Source organism: Eucyclogobius newberryi, unplaced genomic scaffold (genome assembly GCF_026437365.1).
Source record: "Eucyclogobius newberryi isolate DKJ021-1_F unplaced genomic scaffold, fEucNew1.0.hap1 SCAF_19, whole genome shotgun sequence".
Taxonomy (NCBI): Eukaryota; Metazoa; Chordata; class Actinopteri; order Gobiiformes; family Gobiidae; genus Eucyclogobius; species Eucyclogobius newberryi.
This window is the reverse complement of record NW_027315823.1, coordinates 18,477,071-18,496,760: the sequence shown is the minus strand read 5'-3', so window position 1 is coordinate 18,496,760 and position 19,690 is coordinate 18,477,071. Positions and strand designations below refer to the sequence as shown.

The following is a 19,690-nucleotide window of genomic DNA, read 5'->3' as shown; positions in this document are numbered from 1 at the left end:
TCTTTGACCTCATCTTGAAAAACATTAATTTGTTGCTTGGTTTTAAAACGTTTTGTGATGCTTTTCCAAATGTTTACACGCTGCTCGGTGTAAGTGGCATTTTGGTGTGCGAGAGGTGCAGGAGAAGAGACCAACAATAAAACATATCTAACTCTACCCATGGCACAGCTTCATGTCTCAGCAGAATGAACCAGACTTAACAGCCATTGTGTCTTTGTGCAACACACTTCTCCCACCATGTATTACACTGTTATCAAAATCAAACGCATATTGCACCATCCGAAAGGCTGATGAAAGTGGCTACATAGATAATTGCTCAGAAAATGTGAATGCAGCTTTAACTGAAAAAAGCTTAATAATAATAATAATGTCCAGCATTGATAATGATTATATTCCCTGCATTCAAGATCCTGCCGCAGGGACTGGTATTTCCTTCATATCCATGTCCTTGGTGCAATCTGAAACGAGATCATAACGAAATTAAATGAGTACTGTAAACTGAAATAATATGAGACCTGAAGGGGGCAGTGCATACAACGTTGAGATGAGCAAATCAGGGGAGGTTTTATCATTCGAAAGGCCTCTTTTTTAGGTAATTATATAAACTGGAGTCACAAAGATACACAGAGAGTATATCTTGTACCTGTATGTGTGACAGAGCTGATTTATAACCCTGGATCTGTTCATTTGTGACTCCTTAACAACCTTATTTGACCAGTGCTGTTTTGCCAGTTACTCGGCGTGTTTATTTCTAAGTCTTTGATTGTCCGCGCGCTCATTCCGATTCCCGAGCTCTTTACACGTTCAGAATTACCTGTGCTGGGATCTTGGACGTTTTTGTGGCGATGGCGCACGTAGAGGAAGAGCAGAAACAGGCAGAAACCAGTGAAGGACGCTATTGTGCAGCACAACATGAAGCTGTAACTGCCATGGTCCTGTATCACCTGTGCAAAAGAAAACAACACTATACAAATCCTCAAAATACAAAAGAACTTTGTCAACAAGCACCTAATAAGTGGATTCAGAGCTTTTCACAACAAATACTTGAGACTTACTGTAGCTGACGCTATTTGTCAGTATTCTCAAACACTTATTTTCATGGGAGTTTTTATTTCATTATTTTATTTCTCGCCAAGTTGGCTCAGGCATCATTGTGGTTGTTTTGTTATTTATTTGTTTATTTAATATTTACCGGTGTAAGTCATCATGTGACCACGGGCGTAGCCCCGGAAGTATAAATAGAGACCGGGAGAGAAGCCGTGAAACAGAACGGTAAAAGAAAAGACTGGCTAGAGAAAAGAAAAAGACAAAGTCTGCCAGAAAACCACTTAACTACCAATGGTCACATGTTGGCGAACACGGTAAATCTGCTTATGTTTGTTTATCTCATACTGAAATTGCTGATGCATTTTCTGTTTTTGTTTAGTTTTCACGGTGTCATGGTGTCAAAGTGTCAAAGTTTCAAATCTACAATTAAACCTGACTGGACACAAACATCAGTATGGAGCGTGATGTCCTTTTTTAGACCAAGAAAAACCACGGTAGTTACACTTACAGATCCGACTAAAAGCTGCATAAGCATTTCTCCACTGCTCGCGCTCGTCACCAGCACAGTGGTGGCACAACCTGCAGCAGAGGATTTAAATGGTTAATTCTGAAGCATAACAAGGATGAGTCTGCCATGGAAGTCTGCAAACGCTTGGGAAACATGATTTGAACTCCAGATGGACTATTAATGATAACCCATAAAAACTGTCAAGCAACAAAGATCCTGTTCATCCATAAACTCATCTAAACAGACCTCTTCATGCGTCTGTAGAAAGACTATTATTTGGCCCTCCAGAGCTGAAGATCTAAAGATCCCTGGTTCAATCCCTGAATTTGGCTTTTGAAGAATGCACCAAGCAACAAAAAAACTGATGTAAGAGACAAGTTTTGACCTATTGAATCATGTTTTTCTGTCCAGACCATCATTCTCACAATAAAAGTGGCATTTTTTTAGAGACTTTCTAATGCAGGGTTTGTCAACACAAGACCCAGGGGCCAAACCAGGCCCATAACCCATCATCTAGGTAGACCGGTTACATTCTGGGTTAGCACTAATTTAGACATGGTTTGGTCATGGTTTAGTCCTGGTTTAATTCCGCTTTGGACCCATTTTAGTCCTGGCTCAAACCTGGTTGGTACAAGTCTGGTCCTATGCTAGTTCAGTACTGGGAGGACATTTTAGCAATGTCGGTAAAGCATTTTGCTTGGTTTTTATCTATAAATAGTGTTGGGGATATTTTGTGTGACTGAAAATGTTGTTAAAGTAGTTGCTTGTTGTGCACATCAACCCAGGGGCTTCGGCCCTCCGAAAAATCTCGTGAAAATTACGTTGAGTCGGCCTGTTCTAAGGTGATCTTCACAGTATGTATACGGTAGCCCGTACTTATGACATATTTGAACTATTAAAACTTCTGCTTTGGTCTGGTTATCAGGCTAGGCTTGAGCGTAGTGAATTGTTGACGTATTTGACCAGCTCGATGTATGAATTTCAACAGTAGCTGGCATTAAAATCAACTGTCACAAAGCTTTCATGAGACACCTTCCACAGTTATCAATGTTTTTTTTTTTTTTTGTTCAGGTTCCCGTGATATGAACGAGGGACCTGCCTTTATACTCCAGCGCGTCCTCGGTGAAGGCCAACATGGACGGGAACACACTGCTGATGCACAGGCCCAGCACAGTGGTCCCAATGAAGAGGAATATCTGACTGGTGTAGAAGATCATCAGCAGGCCATGGATCAGCACCACTCCGATCTGAAGACACACAGGACACAGCGAGGAGGCCTCTGTGAATACATGCCTGGACAGGGGTATTTGATGGGAGACATTGGTATTATGCATATGTAGAAGAACTATAGGCCTGCAGCAGCTGTAACTGCATTTTCATTATCGGGTGACATTTGTCATATTTTATTTATGCAGAAAGAGCAGTTCATTCAAAATGTTCAGAGGAACCAGGCCGTCTTGTGAATCAGTTGAAGTTGGAAGGGAGCAGGAATGTTTCAATGTATCAATAAATGAATAAACATGGATTTCGAAACCCGAATCTTCGTGTTAAAGTGCAGACCAGCCACTTCCACAGCCAGTTGGGAGAGCGTTAGACTGAAGATCTAAAGTTCCCTGGTTCGATCCCGGGTTTCGGCAGTGGAATGACTTTTTAACGACTGTAATTAGCTGTTCCGTTTCAACCGCTCTCTAAAGTGTATTTAATAATTCTATTAATTAGCAATTAAAAGAGCACACTGCTTTTACTGAAAAACTACGCTTAATGTCCTCACGTAATAGACAAAATCTAAGACGTTACTAATGAGGTTTTTGTACTTACCGTTTTCTTTCATACCAATTATGTCGGTTTTACAACTATATTAAAGCTAGTTTACCTGTTTATTAAATGATGGATGGAGGAAGTAGAGCTGTGCAATCAAACTAATTTATTTTACGATAACAAATGCGTAATCCAGGGGAGACGATTAATCATTAACAGCAGTAAAGTCTTTACGTGGCTCTGCAGCTGGACCTGGACCTGGACCTGGACCTGGACCAGACTCTGTCCACATCTGTGGCCCGCGGGAAACTGTGTCTGTGTCTTATTTCACTCTGAGGCTTTTCTTTTCGCATTTGAGTTTTTGACACGTGACGATACAGTTAATAGACGCAACAGCGCGAGCTCCGTCGCGTCGTTAGCTTGTTTTAGCTTGTTTCGAAACATTCCAGAGTTCTCTGAAAAGTTCTTTATGTTGCTAATTTAAAAGCAGATTTAGTGCAAAATGCTCTAAAACAGTCTTAAACTAACCCCACGCCGTGTCCACGCAGAGGAGCTAAAAGCGCTAATAGCATGATGCTAACATACAGCTAATGTTACTGTTTCTCCTGCTTTAAACTGAACTCTGTCCCATTAAAACACTGCACACTATTAATAACTCATGTCACTAAAGCTGCAGTCACAGGCAATAACATGTTTGCAAACAGAGGTTTACAGGACAAGTTAGGTCAGTAAATAAAACTTTTTTTTATTTATTTTTTACAAATAATTCATAACTTATTATGGAAATGGCAAATTAAAAGTGGGCCAAACTAATACTCTTTTGGATGTGTAGATTAGCAAGTAAGCAGTAAAACAACTTTATTTTAAATGTTTTAATAAAAGTTAATAATCGTTTGAATAATTGTTTTTATTATATGTTCTATAATCGAGCAGCCCTATAGGTTTTTAAATGTATCTCACCCTAACCCGCTTTAGTAAAGTAGTTTGGAGCACGCTGACTTTTGTTACAAGGTTCTGCATCTGGGGTGGGAAATTTAAAAAACTATTTCAGCTTTAAAAGGATAACTTCAGAAACAATTCAAGTCAAGAAAGTCAAAAGAATAAAGCGGTAATGTAACACTTGGATACCAGCCATAAAACGCCATAGAAGAAGAAACAATATGTATCATATTTAAGTATTTGAGTCAAAGTACAGAACAGGTGGTATTCATTGTCTCTTTCACACTTTTTACTGTATATTTTTGATTGAAAAGGGTCCTGTACAAAGAAACATACTTGTATTTTTATTTTTTGTACAGCTTTAATTGTAATACGACAGAATAACAGTGTACATTTTCAACAACTGTTAGTGTTAGGTTACTTTAACGTTAATCAAGTTTAATTTACTATACAACCACCTCAGGTTAGTTAGTGTTGGGAAAACCTCTTAAAAACATTCTAGTTACTTTTACATAATGGTGCGTTCTTACCAGACTCAAGGTGATCAGTTTGGGAGCAGGGTATCTGTAGGACAAATAGATAAACGCCAGTCTGCTTAGAGTAATGGCAGCCCAGAATATGCTGTCCAGATATCCAGCGGTCTTGTGTGTCATGAGCAGAGGGGGGGACACGGCGTAAGTGTACACAAAGCCTGCATACGAACCCTGCAGAACAACCAAACAGAGCACTTGTAATAATCAAACGCAACAAATCCCATACCATGTACCAAATGTGCAAGTCGGTTGTATTTGGAAATCTCACAATGATCCCATCTGTGATAAACAGTATGGCTCCGCCCACAATTTGGAGGAGGAAGAAAGAGGGTGGACGAGCCCGAAGTTTGTCCAAGCACCTGAACACACCCACGTGAGCTGCGGAATCAAGACAAACAAGATCTTTATATGGATTATATTCTTTTGACTCTGGTGGACAGGAAGGAAGGAGAGATCTGTGCCAAAAATAGTTAGGTGCCCTTTTTAAATCAATGGTTTCCCCGCAGCGTATCTAATAATGGATTAATGAATTATTATTATTTTTGAATTATAATATTACATGTTCAATTATATTTTATAATAATAATGTGTATGTGTATGTGTATGTGTGTGTGTGTGTGTGTGTTGCCTTTTAGGTCAGGGTTTTTTGTAATGGACTGAATCATCTCAGCTGTTATCGCATCTATTCTTAATTATCAACTCAATCTAAAAAGTAGGACTGTGAGCGAACTACTCGGCTGTCCACGCCACGAGGAAATGACTCAGATTGCGCGGCAAAAATCCTTTATTTTTCCTTTAATTTATTCCTACCACTGGATTAATACACAAAAAACAGTTGTAAATTGTAGCAAAATATATAAACATGTGTTGAGTATTCCCAAAGACAAGAAAAACCAAGGCAAATAAATTAAAATTAATTAATTCAAATAATTTAAAGCCTTTTAAAGGCTTTTAAATATTTTTTTATTTTGAACTATGAACTACAATAATATTGTAGTTCAACCAGTTCAAAATCCACATGATTTTGGAACTGGTTCATCCCGTGGAATTTGAAGAATTCTTAAGTCACGTTTTTAAAAAAAAGTATTTATCTTGAATGAGGACTAGTTCACATCACTGCTTCTAGACTGAATATCCTACTCAGACAGAAAATATTTTAGTTTTCTTGATTTTGTCATTTGCTTATTTTTACTTTAGTACATTACACTAAACAATCTGCCAACTTTTGTGAGGGAGGCGCCCACCTTCACAACCTTCTAAAGTCACATAAATGAGCGGCTCATTTATATTTAATGCAATACATACAGCACTTTTTGAAATACATATACAGTAGCGTATGATAATTATGACTTTAGATATTCTATAATGAAATTTTGAGTTGTAAACTAATGTGTGAACATTTCTGTCTGATCAGTAGTGAATTGCTCCAATCTTTCCATATAATGTGTCCACTCCTCTATTGTACATTCCTGTGGAATTATTGACTGTGGTCTGCGTCATGGATCTATTGGTCTGTGCACTTGTGATGTGTTCTGTATTCTTGTTATTTTAAATTGTTATCTTTTCATTGGTACATCAACCTGTCCAGGGACAACAGATGGAGACTAGCATGTGGCTAACATCTGGCACATTTACATATGTATCATATGGCCATTAATATGCACTGTCCCCTTTCTTAAAAAATAAAATAATAATAAACTTAATATTGTTTCATTAACTCATTCATTCGCACCTAGGGCTCTTTAAAGAACAGGTCTTCTGTTGCTGCTAATGCGTGTACCCGCATGCTGCCCAGCCCTAATGTGCATTACACGTGCATGTTTGTCTTTGTCTTGTATGGGATGGGCTTTTCTGGTGCACAGTGCAGTGGCCAAAGAGCTTGGTACCTTGTTCCGGTTCAGCCACAGGACTCTGTTCCAGCAGGCGTGGGCTGGTCCTGGAGCAGGGCAGCAGCCTCTCATGGGACAACAGGAACAGCACAGCTATTGGCACAGGCAGCTGCACGCACACATTACACACATTACACACACACTACACATTTACACACAGTATCTATTTGAGATACAAAAGAGGCCATTGTCAGCTAATTCAATTTGTGATTTCTGCTCTCTTATTTTCACTAATGCTACAGCGGCATAGAGACACCGCCTCGTCACACTAGACCAAAATGTCATGTGTTTAACTGTTGCTGTTTTTTTACTGGCATAAAGTTTGCTTAAGCATCCCAGTGTTGTATGCAAACAGAAAAGGGAGTTGTCATGATGACATGATGTTTACCATTTCACTCTAAAAGAGGCTTTTAAGGATTCAAAATCAAGAGCTTTTAACCCTCCATTTGATCATATTTCTGCAAATATAGTGCATATTATTTTTCTAAATTCATTTAAATATGATCAATTTAGATGAGTTTACATTCTTTGGGGAAAATTGAGTGACAAGGGCATATGATTTAGAGAGCAAAATATAACCCAGAAATAATAAATCGTACGTTAAGCCAGTGATTAAAAAAATGTTCTGAACAGCATTCAGTCTGGGTGTAATATTATTATATTCTTATCAGAAATATTTTTGGATATTGTCAAGCCAAGACATTTTATTCCATTCCTTAACTGGTAATATTGCAACGCATAGGCAAGGCAAGGTCATTTGTAGAGCACAATTCATACACAAAACCTTGCATTAACTTTTTTACTTGTTTATATGTGGCATTTGGCTCATCATTTAAAGATTGTTAGTTTGTAGTTTATTCATGTTTTTTTCCTTGGTCTGCTCCAAATTTTAAAAATAAGTTGTAAATCTTTAATCTATTTAGCTCTGGAGGCCTCTTTCATGTCTTATTTCAGGTTATCTAGGGTTGTTTGCATTTGGTGAAGTAAGCTGCTCAACAGGTTTATGTTTTAAATAATTAATGAACCTGTTGTAGTTTCCTCATCCTAGCTATTGCTTTATCCTCAATGCAAATTTTGTTCACATTAAATTTAACATGGCCATACCTGCTTGGGACGCTAGAGGAAATGTCGTTCCCACCCCATGTTGTTGCACCCACATTGCCTTTAAAGCGCTTTGAGTGGCTTGAGGGTGGAAAAGTGCAATATAAATTTGTTTTATTATTATTAAAAATAATAATAATAATTCATTCCCACTCAATAATAATTCTATTACATTATATTATTCTATTGCAGGAGGCTACTATTTCATTTCAGGTGAAATATTCTTGGCTCTTGAATTGTGTTGTCAGAAAGCATAGTAATTGTAATGGCACAGTGGCCAGCAAGAGGAGAAGGTAAGTTGAGGTTGCTGGAACTAAGTTACTAGTAAACAGCCAAAAATCAATTCGGAAGCATTGTAAATGTTCTAAATTATTGCTACATGTATACTGTGCTATGTTTGGATTAAATGTTCCAAATACTTTCATTGTCACTTTCCTAATCTAAAATTTGACCCTCAAATCGGATAAAAAAGCCGGGTTGGATGAACCATGGGATTCAAAAGTATCACCACTGCCTCACTGGGCTTTCAAAAAAACTAAACCATCATTAGTAGAGTGTCTCTTGGAAGAAAAAAAAGTTTACTTTTGTTTTTTCCTTGCATAAAAGAAAACATGCTTGTGCTTTGTGCCATTTTCTTTGAATGTCCCTGTGTTGGTTAAATATGTATTTTTGGGTTTTTTGACGTGTCCGTCATCTGCCGTCTCTTGGGCAGAAAACCAACCTGGCAACATTTGCCGACCCGAAGACAACCCAGGTTCTTTTTTTAAATATTTGGCAACGTGAAATGTTTTTTGTATGTGATTATACTATCTAATAATAATAATAATAATAATAATAATAATAATAATAATAATAATAATAATAATAATAATAATAATAATAATAATAATAATAATAATAATAATAATAATAATAATAATAATAATAATAATAATAATATTATTATTATTATTATATAGAAAGACAGAATAAAATGTGACAAAAGCCTTTGCTTTTCACAAGTGAAGCTGCGGGGGAGCTCTATCACCAGAGTTACATAGTTCTACTTTAAAGATGCATTATGTAACTTTTCTGGTGGAGTTGCAAGCATTTGGCCACACTAGTTTGATGCCATATTGTGGAACATTCCAGACAAAGCAATAACATCTCCATAGAGACAAGCCAGAAGCAGACCCCCACCAGAAGAAGTTATACAGTGCACCTTGAATATGAACAGGATTTGCACTTTCTCTTCATCTCAAAAGGATTCTTAGAAGCTGTGAAATATTTATTTCATTAACATATAGGACCCTAAACATTAACCCCGCGATGAGCTGGCCACTGTCCAGAGTGTACCCCGCCTAAGGCCCAAAGTCACTGGGATAGGCTCCAGTTACCCGTGACCCCCAACAGGAACAAGCGTTGAATGAAAACGAATGAATGAAATATAGGACTATTTTACATACTAGCTAGGCTTAAGCCTGAGTGGCACGATAGGGCCCGGTGCAAACTTTTGCTTAAGGTCCCCTGAAGGTTAGATGAGGCTCTGCCTGTGGCAGACTGTTTTTCCTCTTGTTTTTAACCAATGAGCACAGAGACTGGTGGCAGAGGCCAACGGGACAACATTTTTATAGGAAACAAGGAGAGATAGGAGAATGGTGGAGTGGGTACGGAGTGGAGACGAGACTGAGGAGCAGTAACCACTCAGCAGTATCTGCGTTTGGAGCTTACGAGCGCTGTTCCAGAGCAACTTGTCCACCCAGAAGCCCGGCCAGAGATGGGCGCTCGGAGAACAAAGGGACGCAAATCGAGAGTGAAGCCAGAGAACAACGCCAAATACAGCAGGTGGGCAGTTTGTCTGCCCTGTGCTGTAGGTATTGTTTTAGTGCTCTGGCAGGACCACCCAAGCTGCCCTATAACCTCACATTGTTTATAAAAGGAACATTTGACTGCCCCCCTCACCCCTGTTTTACAAATTGGACCTCTCCCACAAACCTCCATCGCTTTTAAGGGACTTTTAGTATTTTGTAAATGGACCCAATTGTTGTTATTTTGGTTTTATCATTTGTAATAAATTATTTTTAAAACATCACTTGTTTTAACCTTTTTTTGATTAATAACACTGCTCCCCTCGTTCTACTTTTATAGTATTTTAAATTGTTTTAGAGTTCTTAGTCTCTTTTAAAGAAGCTTATCACAAGGTAGCGTTGCTTTTTAATTTTGTTTTCAGTCCACTCGTCCACAAAAGCATGCAAAGAATTAATTAAAAAGAACAAGTGTTTCTGGAAAGGCCATTTGACAATTCTAGTCAATTTTATATTTAAAAAGATTTGTGAAAGATTTCAGAAACAATAGCAATGACTTTATGATGAATTCCGTAAGCTATAATTAGCTACAGTAGGAGGGCAGAAGGTTTGGGTGTAACCTTGCACGATTGATTGTTCTGTACCAGTTCTGCCATGATCTAATCTCCCACAACAATAACAACAACGTCATCATGTGCGTTCAAAAGAATTGAATACAACTTTAAAACTAATCAAAGGATGGTCCTGTGCCGGCTCATACCAATAATACTGACATCACCCAAATGTACATTTAAAAGAGGACGGGAGTCATGGTTACCACTCTTCACATAAACAAAGTGCTTGGGGCTATGATGAAAATACACTATGTCACTTTTCTGGTGAAGCATTGTTCCACAGTATGACTTTAACAAAGCACGTGATGGCACCGCGCAAGTTACAGGTCATATCTGTGAAGAGGCGAGTCTACTCATAGTAAGAATGTATGTTTTTTCTTTGATGTAGTTGTTATAAAAACATATAAACTTGAATAAATAAGAGTTTAAGGCCATACTGTGGAACATTTCTGGCAACAAAACCATCAAATGAAGACCAGAGAAGTTGCATAGTGGCCCTGTAACTCCTCTTTAATTCTATGGCTGAAATGTATCCACTGCTTTATTATTCCTAGTACTATTCCTAGTGTAGTTGAGGCAGGTGATAGGTGATGTCATTAGGGGGACTTACATTGATAAGGGCCATGGTCCAGAAAGCGTATGAGACCTGTGTGTCGGCCACGCCCTTTGTGTGCAGCGGGTATCCGGAAACATTTGTGAGCGCAGCCCCAGGTCCTGCAAGGCTGCTACGGATATGCTCAAGATTAACGGACGAGTTGGCCTCTGTAGCGTTTGCTGCCATGATACAAGAGTCATCTGCAAGGAAGGGATCGGCCACAAGTGGACTGACCAGCGCTCCCAGGCCAATAAAGGAGTGCAACGCCTGCAAAGAAAATACGTGTCATAAAGTGTCAAAAAGGGTGCAGTAATGAAGCGCACCCAAACGTGTCATCCAAGACTAGAACGAGACAACTGAAAGACTGTTACCTGAAGGAAGATGGCCGAGTCTTTCTGGTACAGTTTGACCAGCTGCAGGTTGGCCACCGTGTCGATCACACCCATGGCCAGTCCAGCAATGGCCAATGCAATGGACAGCATGGGCACATCGTAGCACAGGGGTATCAGGAAAAATACTAGTGAGATGGTGAGCGTTGATGTGAAGAGAGCCAGCAGGGACAACCGTAACCTGAAAACAAAAGAACATCATGAACACTGCATCATCCCACAAGATCAACCGATTTCTGATCCAAATCGAAATCTGATAAAAAATTTAAAGAAGTTTTGTTGCATTTCACTCAGTACTTCTTTATTTTCTTTGGAGGTGGACACAGGGAATCAGAGAAACTTTTCAATTTGCAACTTTACAATGTCTCATCGACTCCTTTTCAGTAGATGGTGATGTTTTGCGGCTGAAATATTCTGGACAGAGTCTGCGCACTGGGTAACAGGTGTATAGAAAAGGTTGTTTACCAACAGCTCACAGATTTCCTCTTAATAAACAACTCATTTGATGTTTTTCAGTCAGGTTTTAGACCTCATCACAGCACTGAGACTGCTCTTGTCAAGGTGACAAATGACAGCCGCCTGAACACTGACACGGGCAAAGCCTCAGTCTTAATTCTGTTAGATGCTGCTTTTGACACTGTCGATCATGGGATCCTCTTACAGAGACTTGAGGACTGGGTGGGCATCACTGGCACTGCCCTAAACTGGCTAAGGTCCTATCTGGAAGACAGGAAGTACTGTTGAAATTGGTAGCTGTGTCTCAGACCACATGACCCTGACCTGTGGAGTGCCCCAAGGGTCAGTCCTGGGTCCCCTTCTGTTCAACCTCTACATGCTGCCGTTAGGTCAGTTGATACTGTGGTGGCTGGATCAATGCTCGTTTGGGGCGTAGGGTGTAGACAAAGGATTCACGCTGACAAAGCTCTGCAAACTTTTCAAGGTAGTTTATTTACAGAGAAAGCAGTGTCAAATACAGGACAGCAGAAAACAGCGCCCTGGGTCCGCTGGTGATCAGGAAGACGAACCACGTCTCTGGGCGTATCTCGCCTTTATATACTGAAAACGCACAAAGACCGATAAACAATATCTGACAGGTATGACCCTATCCATGTACCAACGGATTAGCCAATGAGAGAGCAAGATGTAAAGGTATCCTTATTTGGGTAGCACCAGGGGAGAAGTTACAGAAATGAGATCATGCGCTTACACAGATGTACACAAGGCATCTCAAGGCCTCGCAGCCAATGGAGACATCTCCCATTCGGTAGTTAATCAGATGTGGGCCCCTTACATTCCGTGGAATAGACATTTTGGTAGAAACACACATATTCCTAAAAGCCAGTCTCAGAATGAGGCCTAACTTTGCATGGACCTAGTTTTAATACACTTCAATACGCAGTGAAAATGTGTCCTATCACAATTATGCAGACGACACTCAGATTTATGTTTCACTATCGGCAGGTGACTATGGACCAGTGGATTCACTCTGTCACTGCCTCCAACAGATCAGTTTGTGGATGCAAAACAACTTTCTTCAGCTGAACTAAGACAAGACTGAAATAATCGTTTTTGGCCCACACAAACAAAGAGAAAGTGTTAGCGGTCACCTCCAGAGTCTCGCTCTAAAACCTACAAACCAAGTTAGAAATCTGGGGGTAATAATGGACTCAGACTTGAACTTTAACAGCCACGTGAAATCAATAACATCAGCAGCTTTTTACCATCTAAAAAACATTGCCAAAATCAAAAATATAGTGTCAAAACCAGATTTAGAGAGACTTATCCATGCGTTTGTCTCCAGTAGACTAGACTACTGTAACGGCCTGCTCACTGGTCTCTCCAAACGAGCTGTAAAACAGCTGCAGTACATCCAGAACGCTGCTGCTCGGGTCCTGACTAGAACCATGAAGTATGATCACATTAGTCCTGTTCTCAGGTCTCTGCACTGGCTCCTGTGGCTCAGAGACTTTAAAGCAGCTCTGCTTGTGTACAAGTCTCTCCATGGCCTAGCACCAAAGTACATCTTGGACATGTTAGTGCCATATGAACCATCTCGGACTCTGAGGACCTCAGGGACCGGCCTCCTGCTGGTGCCAGAGTCAGGACAAAACATGGGGAATCTGCGTTTCAGTATTATGCAGCTAAAATCTGGAACAGTCTTCCTGAAGATGTGAGACAGGCTTCACCTCTGACAATGTTCAAATCTAAGCTAAAAAGTTTTGTTTAGCTGCGCATATGACTGAAAGGATTTTTTCTTTGCACTCTTCTCTTTTGTTTGATATTTTATTAGTTTAGACAATCAGTTGGATTGATAATTTTTAATTTAGTTAATTTTATTGTATTTCTGTTTCTGTAATTTCTTTGTGATTTTAATGCATTTTTCCTGCTGTGTCAAGCACTTTGAATTGCCTTGTGTATGAAATGTGCTCTACAAATAAACTTGCCTTGCCTTGCCTAGAAGGAAAGGTACTTCGCTGAAGACTTTGGAAAAACTTGTGCTCAGTACCGTAATTCCTTTTAAAAACAACAAAATATCCGGTACAAAAATACACGTGATTCTTTTATTAGTTTGTAAGTTAATATTTAGTATTTGCTCTAGTAGTACAAGATAATATTGCAATTGTTGTTTTGGAGATATGCAAGTGACATCAAGTATATAGTCTACGAAACTATTGTAAACTACCTCAAAAAGAGAAACATCTTATCTTATCTTGTGTCTCATAAAGAATAGAATTATATTTCTGCACTTTTGCGGTTACACAATTTTAGACACATTTGAGCACATTCTTGATGCATAGTTGGAATATTGTCTGAATATCATTATTGGGATGATGTAAAAAAATAGTTATTAATTTTTGTCAATTTCGCCCAGTGCCGTATGTGAAGCCTGAAACAGACCAAACCTTAGTTTTCCGGCAAACGCTCAAACGAGGGCTGTCCACACATTTGAGAGTTATTTAATATTCAAAATTGGAACAAACATCCTGATGTTTCTCATGATCATCATCTTATTATTACTATTTCAACATTGAAGTGCACTGAGCCTTATTAGAAAGGCCGTGGCTGCAGAGCCGCGGCGCGGTCAAATAGTCCAGCAGTTTCAGGAGCCGCGGCACGGCCATATAGCCTCATGGCTAACCCTAACCCCGACCCCGACCCCTGACCCTAACCCGGCGCGGTCTAACTCGGCGCAGTCAAATAGTGCAGCAGTTTCAGGAGCTGCGGCACAAAATAACATAGCAGTTTCGGCCACGCGCCGCGGCTCTGTAGATCAGGGGTGTCAAACATTCGGCCTGCCAAACGTTTTAATCCGGCCCACCGAACATTTAAAATTCATATTTTATTTATAGAACCGTAGTTACATCCGTAACCATTTTTATCCCTAAAACTACACGTCCCACAATACCGCTGATGGCCACCCCTCCCCGTGTGGCTCTTCACAGCCGTGTGTACTGCCGAGGGAGAAGTGCTGAGGGAAGTAAGACGCGCGTTTGCGCACTTTACAGCACTTACGCACCTCAGAGCAGAGGTCTGAGCGAGGAAAGAGATGTCTGGTTTGGGAAACACGTGGAAGAAAGAAAGTAGACGGTTTTGTGGATGTTAGAGCTGTGCTAAAAGTGGAGCTAATGTGGAGCTAACAACAAGAAAACTAACTTCTGTGATGATGCTCTGTGAGGAAAACATTCTCTACAAACCTGGACAGATCAGCAGCCGCAGGTAAAAACACAGGTCAGACTGTGTCCACACTAATGTAACTGAACACAAACACAATGACCTAATTTGAGTCACTACATGAATCATTTGTCACTAAGATCAACTTAAACTATGAAAATAGCGAGCTCATATTGAAACATGTCTGTGATATGAACATTTCCCCATCAGAAATCACATCAAAAGTGCATGTTTCTGCTGCTGCATGAATATGGACTCAGTCTTTCACCTGCTGCACATTTGTGCAAAAGTCTCCACAACTATTACTAGGCTGTAAAAAAGCTATTTATTTCTTATATTTTTTCTTGTTTTATTTTGTACATAATATTTGGCCCACGATTTGACAAAAGAGTTTGGTTTGATGGAACACTGTGGCTCATGCACTTATTCTATATTTTCAAGGCAAGAGGGGTAACTTAACCTCCTTAATTAAACGCTCCCATGTGTGTCTGTATTTAGTGGTGTGTCAGTTTAGGTGAACAGATGACTACAGATGACTACAGATGACTACAGATGACTACAGATGACTACAGAGAACTACAGAGAACTACAGAGAACTACAGAGAACTACACAGACGTTGAAATGTTAGTTAGTACATTTAAAAAGTTTTTTTTTAGATCTTGAGAAGTTTATTTTGTCATAAAGTCAAATACAATATTTTTCAGTTCCAAATACCTATTTAACAATATTTAACAATAGACTAAATGTTTATCTCTGCAGATAAACTCTGAAGTTGTAATGCACATAAACTGAAGCACTGAAATTACACTTGTTTTTCTTAATACATTTCAGTTTATGAGAACAAACGTGTTTGTAATTTCTTTTAATCAATCCAGTAATTGCTTCAAAGACAGCGTAGGCTGTATAAAGCTATTTATTTCTTATATTTTTTATTGTTTTATGTTTTACGTTATGTTCAGCCTGAGCGTAGAAATTCGGCCTGCTGCCCAAAATGAGTTTGACACCCCTGTAGATACTTCCAAACCAGCCTTTCACCATTCTTAACTGGATCTGTGACGCCAGTGGAGAGTTAATGTGTCATGTGAAATACAACAATGGTTTTCATACAATCAGCTTGTTCCCATTAGGGCTCGCAGGTGACTGGAGTCTATCCCAGTGACATAGGGCTTTAGGCAGGGCCAGCTTGTCGCAGGGTTAATACTACAAGAATGTTCCATAAAAACAACTTTTTAAACACATAATGCAAATCATTGATTGTAACAAAATGTGACAAAGGATCAACCTATCTGTTTTGTTAAACATTTTAGAATATGCAGTATCAATAATGTTGAACTATGAAATAAATGTAACTGGTCTTAGAACTAAGGATGGCTATAGTTTAGGCTTATTTGTATTTTGTAGCACATAATAATGATATGTATCTCGTGTATAATCACATTTTCCTCTTATTGACACTAAGGAAACTGTCATCATATCTTGATTCATGTAAGTTACCTTTGCGACTGAAGTGTGGTGATTTGGGATTAAAACTCATGTGAAACTTCAAATGCAAAACCATCATCTGTCTCTCTCTCATTAGCCTTCCATGTGCCGAGTCACTAATGCATTTATGGAGCTCTATGATTAAAGATTATTAAGAGAGTGAGCATGACCTTGCCCGCTGACGCCTTTTGTTGTCACAAAAAGGACAAATAACGCTCCATGTACAGTATATTTACCCAGTGTGTTTATCTAATCGTGCTTCACTTGTGACATTTACCTTGTGTTCTCCTTGTCTTGGTATACAGTCTTACAAAATGGGCATTTAACTGCTTATCATTTACCAGTCAAATATCTGCCACATTCAGAACTTTGTTATAATGACTTTTATGACTAGCTAAAAGAGTATTTCAAACAATTAAAAAAAGCATACATGATCTATTTAAGGATGTATAGGTTTTATTTTTACACAGCATAATTGACTGGGATGGGATACTCTATACTATGTGTTATACCATATTTCAGGCTATTCCTTTTTAACAATGAACAGTGGGAAGAACAGATTCATATAAATCGACATGTGGTGAAACAAAGCCTTTACAAGCACAAGTCAATTTTAATATAGTATTACCATTTAATTAAAAGGTATATCATTGAGCCTTTACGTTATAAAATGTTGTGACTCTTGTATGTGTTCCAAGATGTTTGACTTAATCTATTTAGACTATTTCTTTTTTCCCCAAATTAAATGATTATCACTCATCATTCCCTTGAGAAAACATCATTATTATTATGAGACTTACGTCCTCTTGAAAATCCCCCCCACGCTGCTGCCCACGAGCAGGAAGAGCTGCTGCGAGAAGAAGACCCAGGTGATCTGCTGCAGTGTGGAGTGCGTCTGGCAGCGCAGGTCCAGGATCGTGGGCCCCAGGAAGGCGATGCACAGGCCGAAACTAAAAAAGACACTCCAGTAGGTCACTGTTTTCCTCCACTGGCTCCTGAAAAGGGCACAGACGCGCTCGTCCCACAGTGTCATCTCGTTTGCGCGCGAATGCCGTGGAGCTCCATTCACGCCGGTGCTCTGGTCAAGTGGAGCGACGAGTTAACGTGAAACGGAGCTGGACATGCCATCAAAAGTCAGTCATTGTGCTCTGAAGTTAATTGCTAGTTATCTCGTTGGCGGACTGCGCTCTGATTGGTCCCCGGTTCAGAGTTCCGCCTCCTGTCTGCATCACCAGTTTTAAAGTCACCAGACACTAACTACGTGAACTACTTTGGTCCACTGCGGGGATTTACAGCGACAAAACAAACTAAAGCAAACGAAGAATTAAAAGCCGTTTCCTGCTTTTCATTCTTATGTCCATGCCATCCTGGCCTTAGGATATTCAAGGCAAGGCAAGTTTATTTGTAGAGCACATTTCATACACAAGGCAATTCAAAGTGTTGTGATTAAAATCACAAAGAAATTACAGAAACAGGAATACAATAAAATTAACTAAATAAAAATTAAAAAAAATCACTGAATACTATCCTGTAAAAGTGAAATCCCTGAATATTATTCAGGGATTTCACTTTTAGCTCGTTTAAAGAAGAAATATTGAGGAGTACACCATTCAAAATGTACTTTTTTAAAAATTGTTAATTGCTGTGGTAATGGTCCTAATGTCTAAACCCGCAGGGTCAAGTCTGCTCATCAGCGCGAGCCCACAGCGGCCTTGAGCTGAGCCCAGTCTTGATATTTGCACTAGAATGGTCAAGACTTTTGCACTTGAATGTTTAATCATTTGACTTGAGTTTTGACCCAGTTTGACATGCTAGTCTATGCTCTCTTTTTTCTTCTTTCAAATGTGTGGTAGTTTCTTTAGCTAAAATACAAAAGGATAACGTCACAAATGCCAAGATGAACCAACAGTGACAATTGTAACAGTGCAGAGCACGATCTGACGGCCTCTTTTTAATGAAAAATATGTTTTCTAACTACATGTGTAGTTGTCTGGGCCGCAGAGCCTCGATTCCTTTGTATTTTCACTTGCTCGTTTGCCTTACGCCGATCCGGGAGAGTGCACACGGTCTCATGTTCAAAATCAACTCTTTATTTCAACGTAAAAAACTGTATTAAGATCAATCCACTGCTCATTTTCAAGTTCACGTTGTTTCCCTGCGCAGCCTGATCATGCCTGGCTCATCCAACAGTCTTGAAGCGCTGAATGAGACAAGGAAGTTTGACCTGAATACAAGTTTGTCCCAGAGCAGAAAACTGTAAATGGATCTGTGGATTTATATTACAACACGATGCGAGCTGGTTCAGAGCTGCGCGTCTTTGTGCAGCTTGTAATGTCCAGACAGACCCAGAGGGATGAGAGGCAGAGCAGAGGTGGAGGGTTTCTGCCTCTGCCGCGTTTCCGGTCACTAAACGCTGCTGGCCAATAGTCTCGTTCAACTTAGTTTACGTCGCAGAGGTGTATTAAAAGCAGGGAGAAGAGGGTGCGGGGTTCAGGGCCCCTGGACCCGGCTACAATGTTAGATTTTGACCTTTGGCCGAAATGTTTCTCTGTTATGTCGTTTTTGTCCGCTGCTGTTCTGCTGCTATTTCCCCCAGATCCACTAGATGTCGCTGTGTGACAAAGAAAAGCCACGTGCACACCGTTTGAGACTGCTCCAGTTAGCGCTAGACCAACTCGGAATTTTGCTTATTAGAACCACGTTTTTATTATACTTAAACAACCAGAACGAGGAGTGCTGGATAATGGGCAACGCAGAAATTCGGCAAAGTAAGGACGAGTCACACATCAGCTACAGAACCGACGCCATTGCTCTTGTTCACTGTTTTCTAGGCAGCGTGACGTAAATCTATTCTATGCATATAGTTTACGTTCTGTGTATGTAAATAACCAAATGTGTATTTTCTTTTGACAAAAAATAGAAATGTAAATTTAACTTCCGGTTTTAGAGAGTGCACTTTTGGCGGAATTAGCTTGACAGAAAAAGACGCTAAAACGGCAGAAACAGAAAAAGTTATCACGGAGCAAAATCGACACGTTTCTTTGTATTAGCTGTCCCTCTGATGAGGCACAAGGTACGTTTTACGTTGCACTGAAGCACAATTGTTGTATTTTGTGTAACCAAAGTCCATGTTATTTAGTTTGGTGCTAAACACTGTTGATTGATGTGTATTTATTACGATGTCATATCAAGCTAATTTTACGGTTATTTTGCTAAGGTGTAAGAGCACGGCATTTAGCATTTACGCACTCCCAGCTCTTACGGTGTATTTACACGATTTACTGCCATTCAATCTAAAAATCATCAGTAAAATGTCAACCCGGGAGTACCCCACACTGCTGATTTATTGCACACATTTTGTATCGAGTTTCATCGTCC

General features: G+C 39.6%; 1 protein-coding gene across 1 annotated transcript; it reads right to left on the bottom strand.

Annotated features, from left to right (window-relative positions):
- Window positions 1–352: 352 nt before the first annotated feature.
- Window positions 353–17,422, bottom strand: mfsd4aa (major facilitator superfamily domain containing 4Aa). The gene is made up of 10 exons (XM_072452007.1): window positions 17,113–17,422; window positions 11,140–11,338; window positions 10,784–11,035; window positions 6,672–6,783; window positions 5,054–5,163; window positions 4,783–4,956; window positions 2,655–2,802; window positions 1,556–1,626; window positions 815–944; window positions 353–458 (listed from the first exon to the last, which is right to left on the bottom strand). Exons 1-10 carry the CDS (start codon window positions 17,343–17,345, stop codon window positions 403–405), a joined length of 1,485 nt encoding a protein of 494 aa, XP_072308108.1. The 5' UTR covers window positions 17,346–17,422; the 3' UTR covers window positions 353–402.
- Window positions 17,423–19,690: the final 2,268 nt, after the last annotated feature.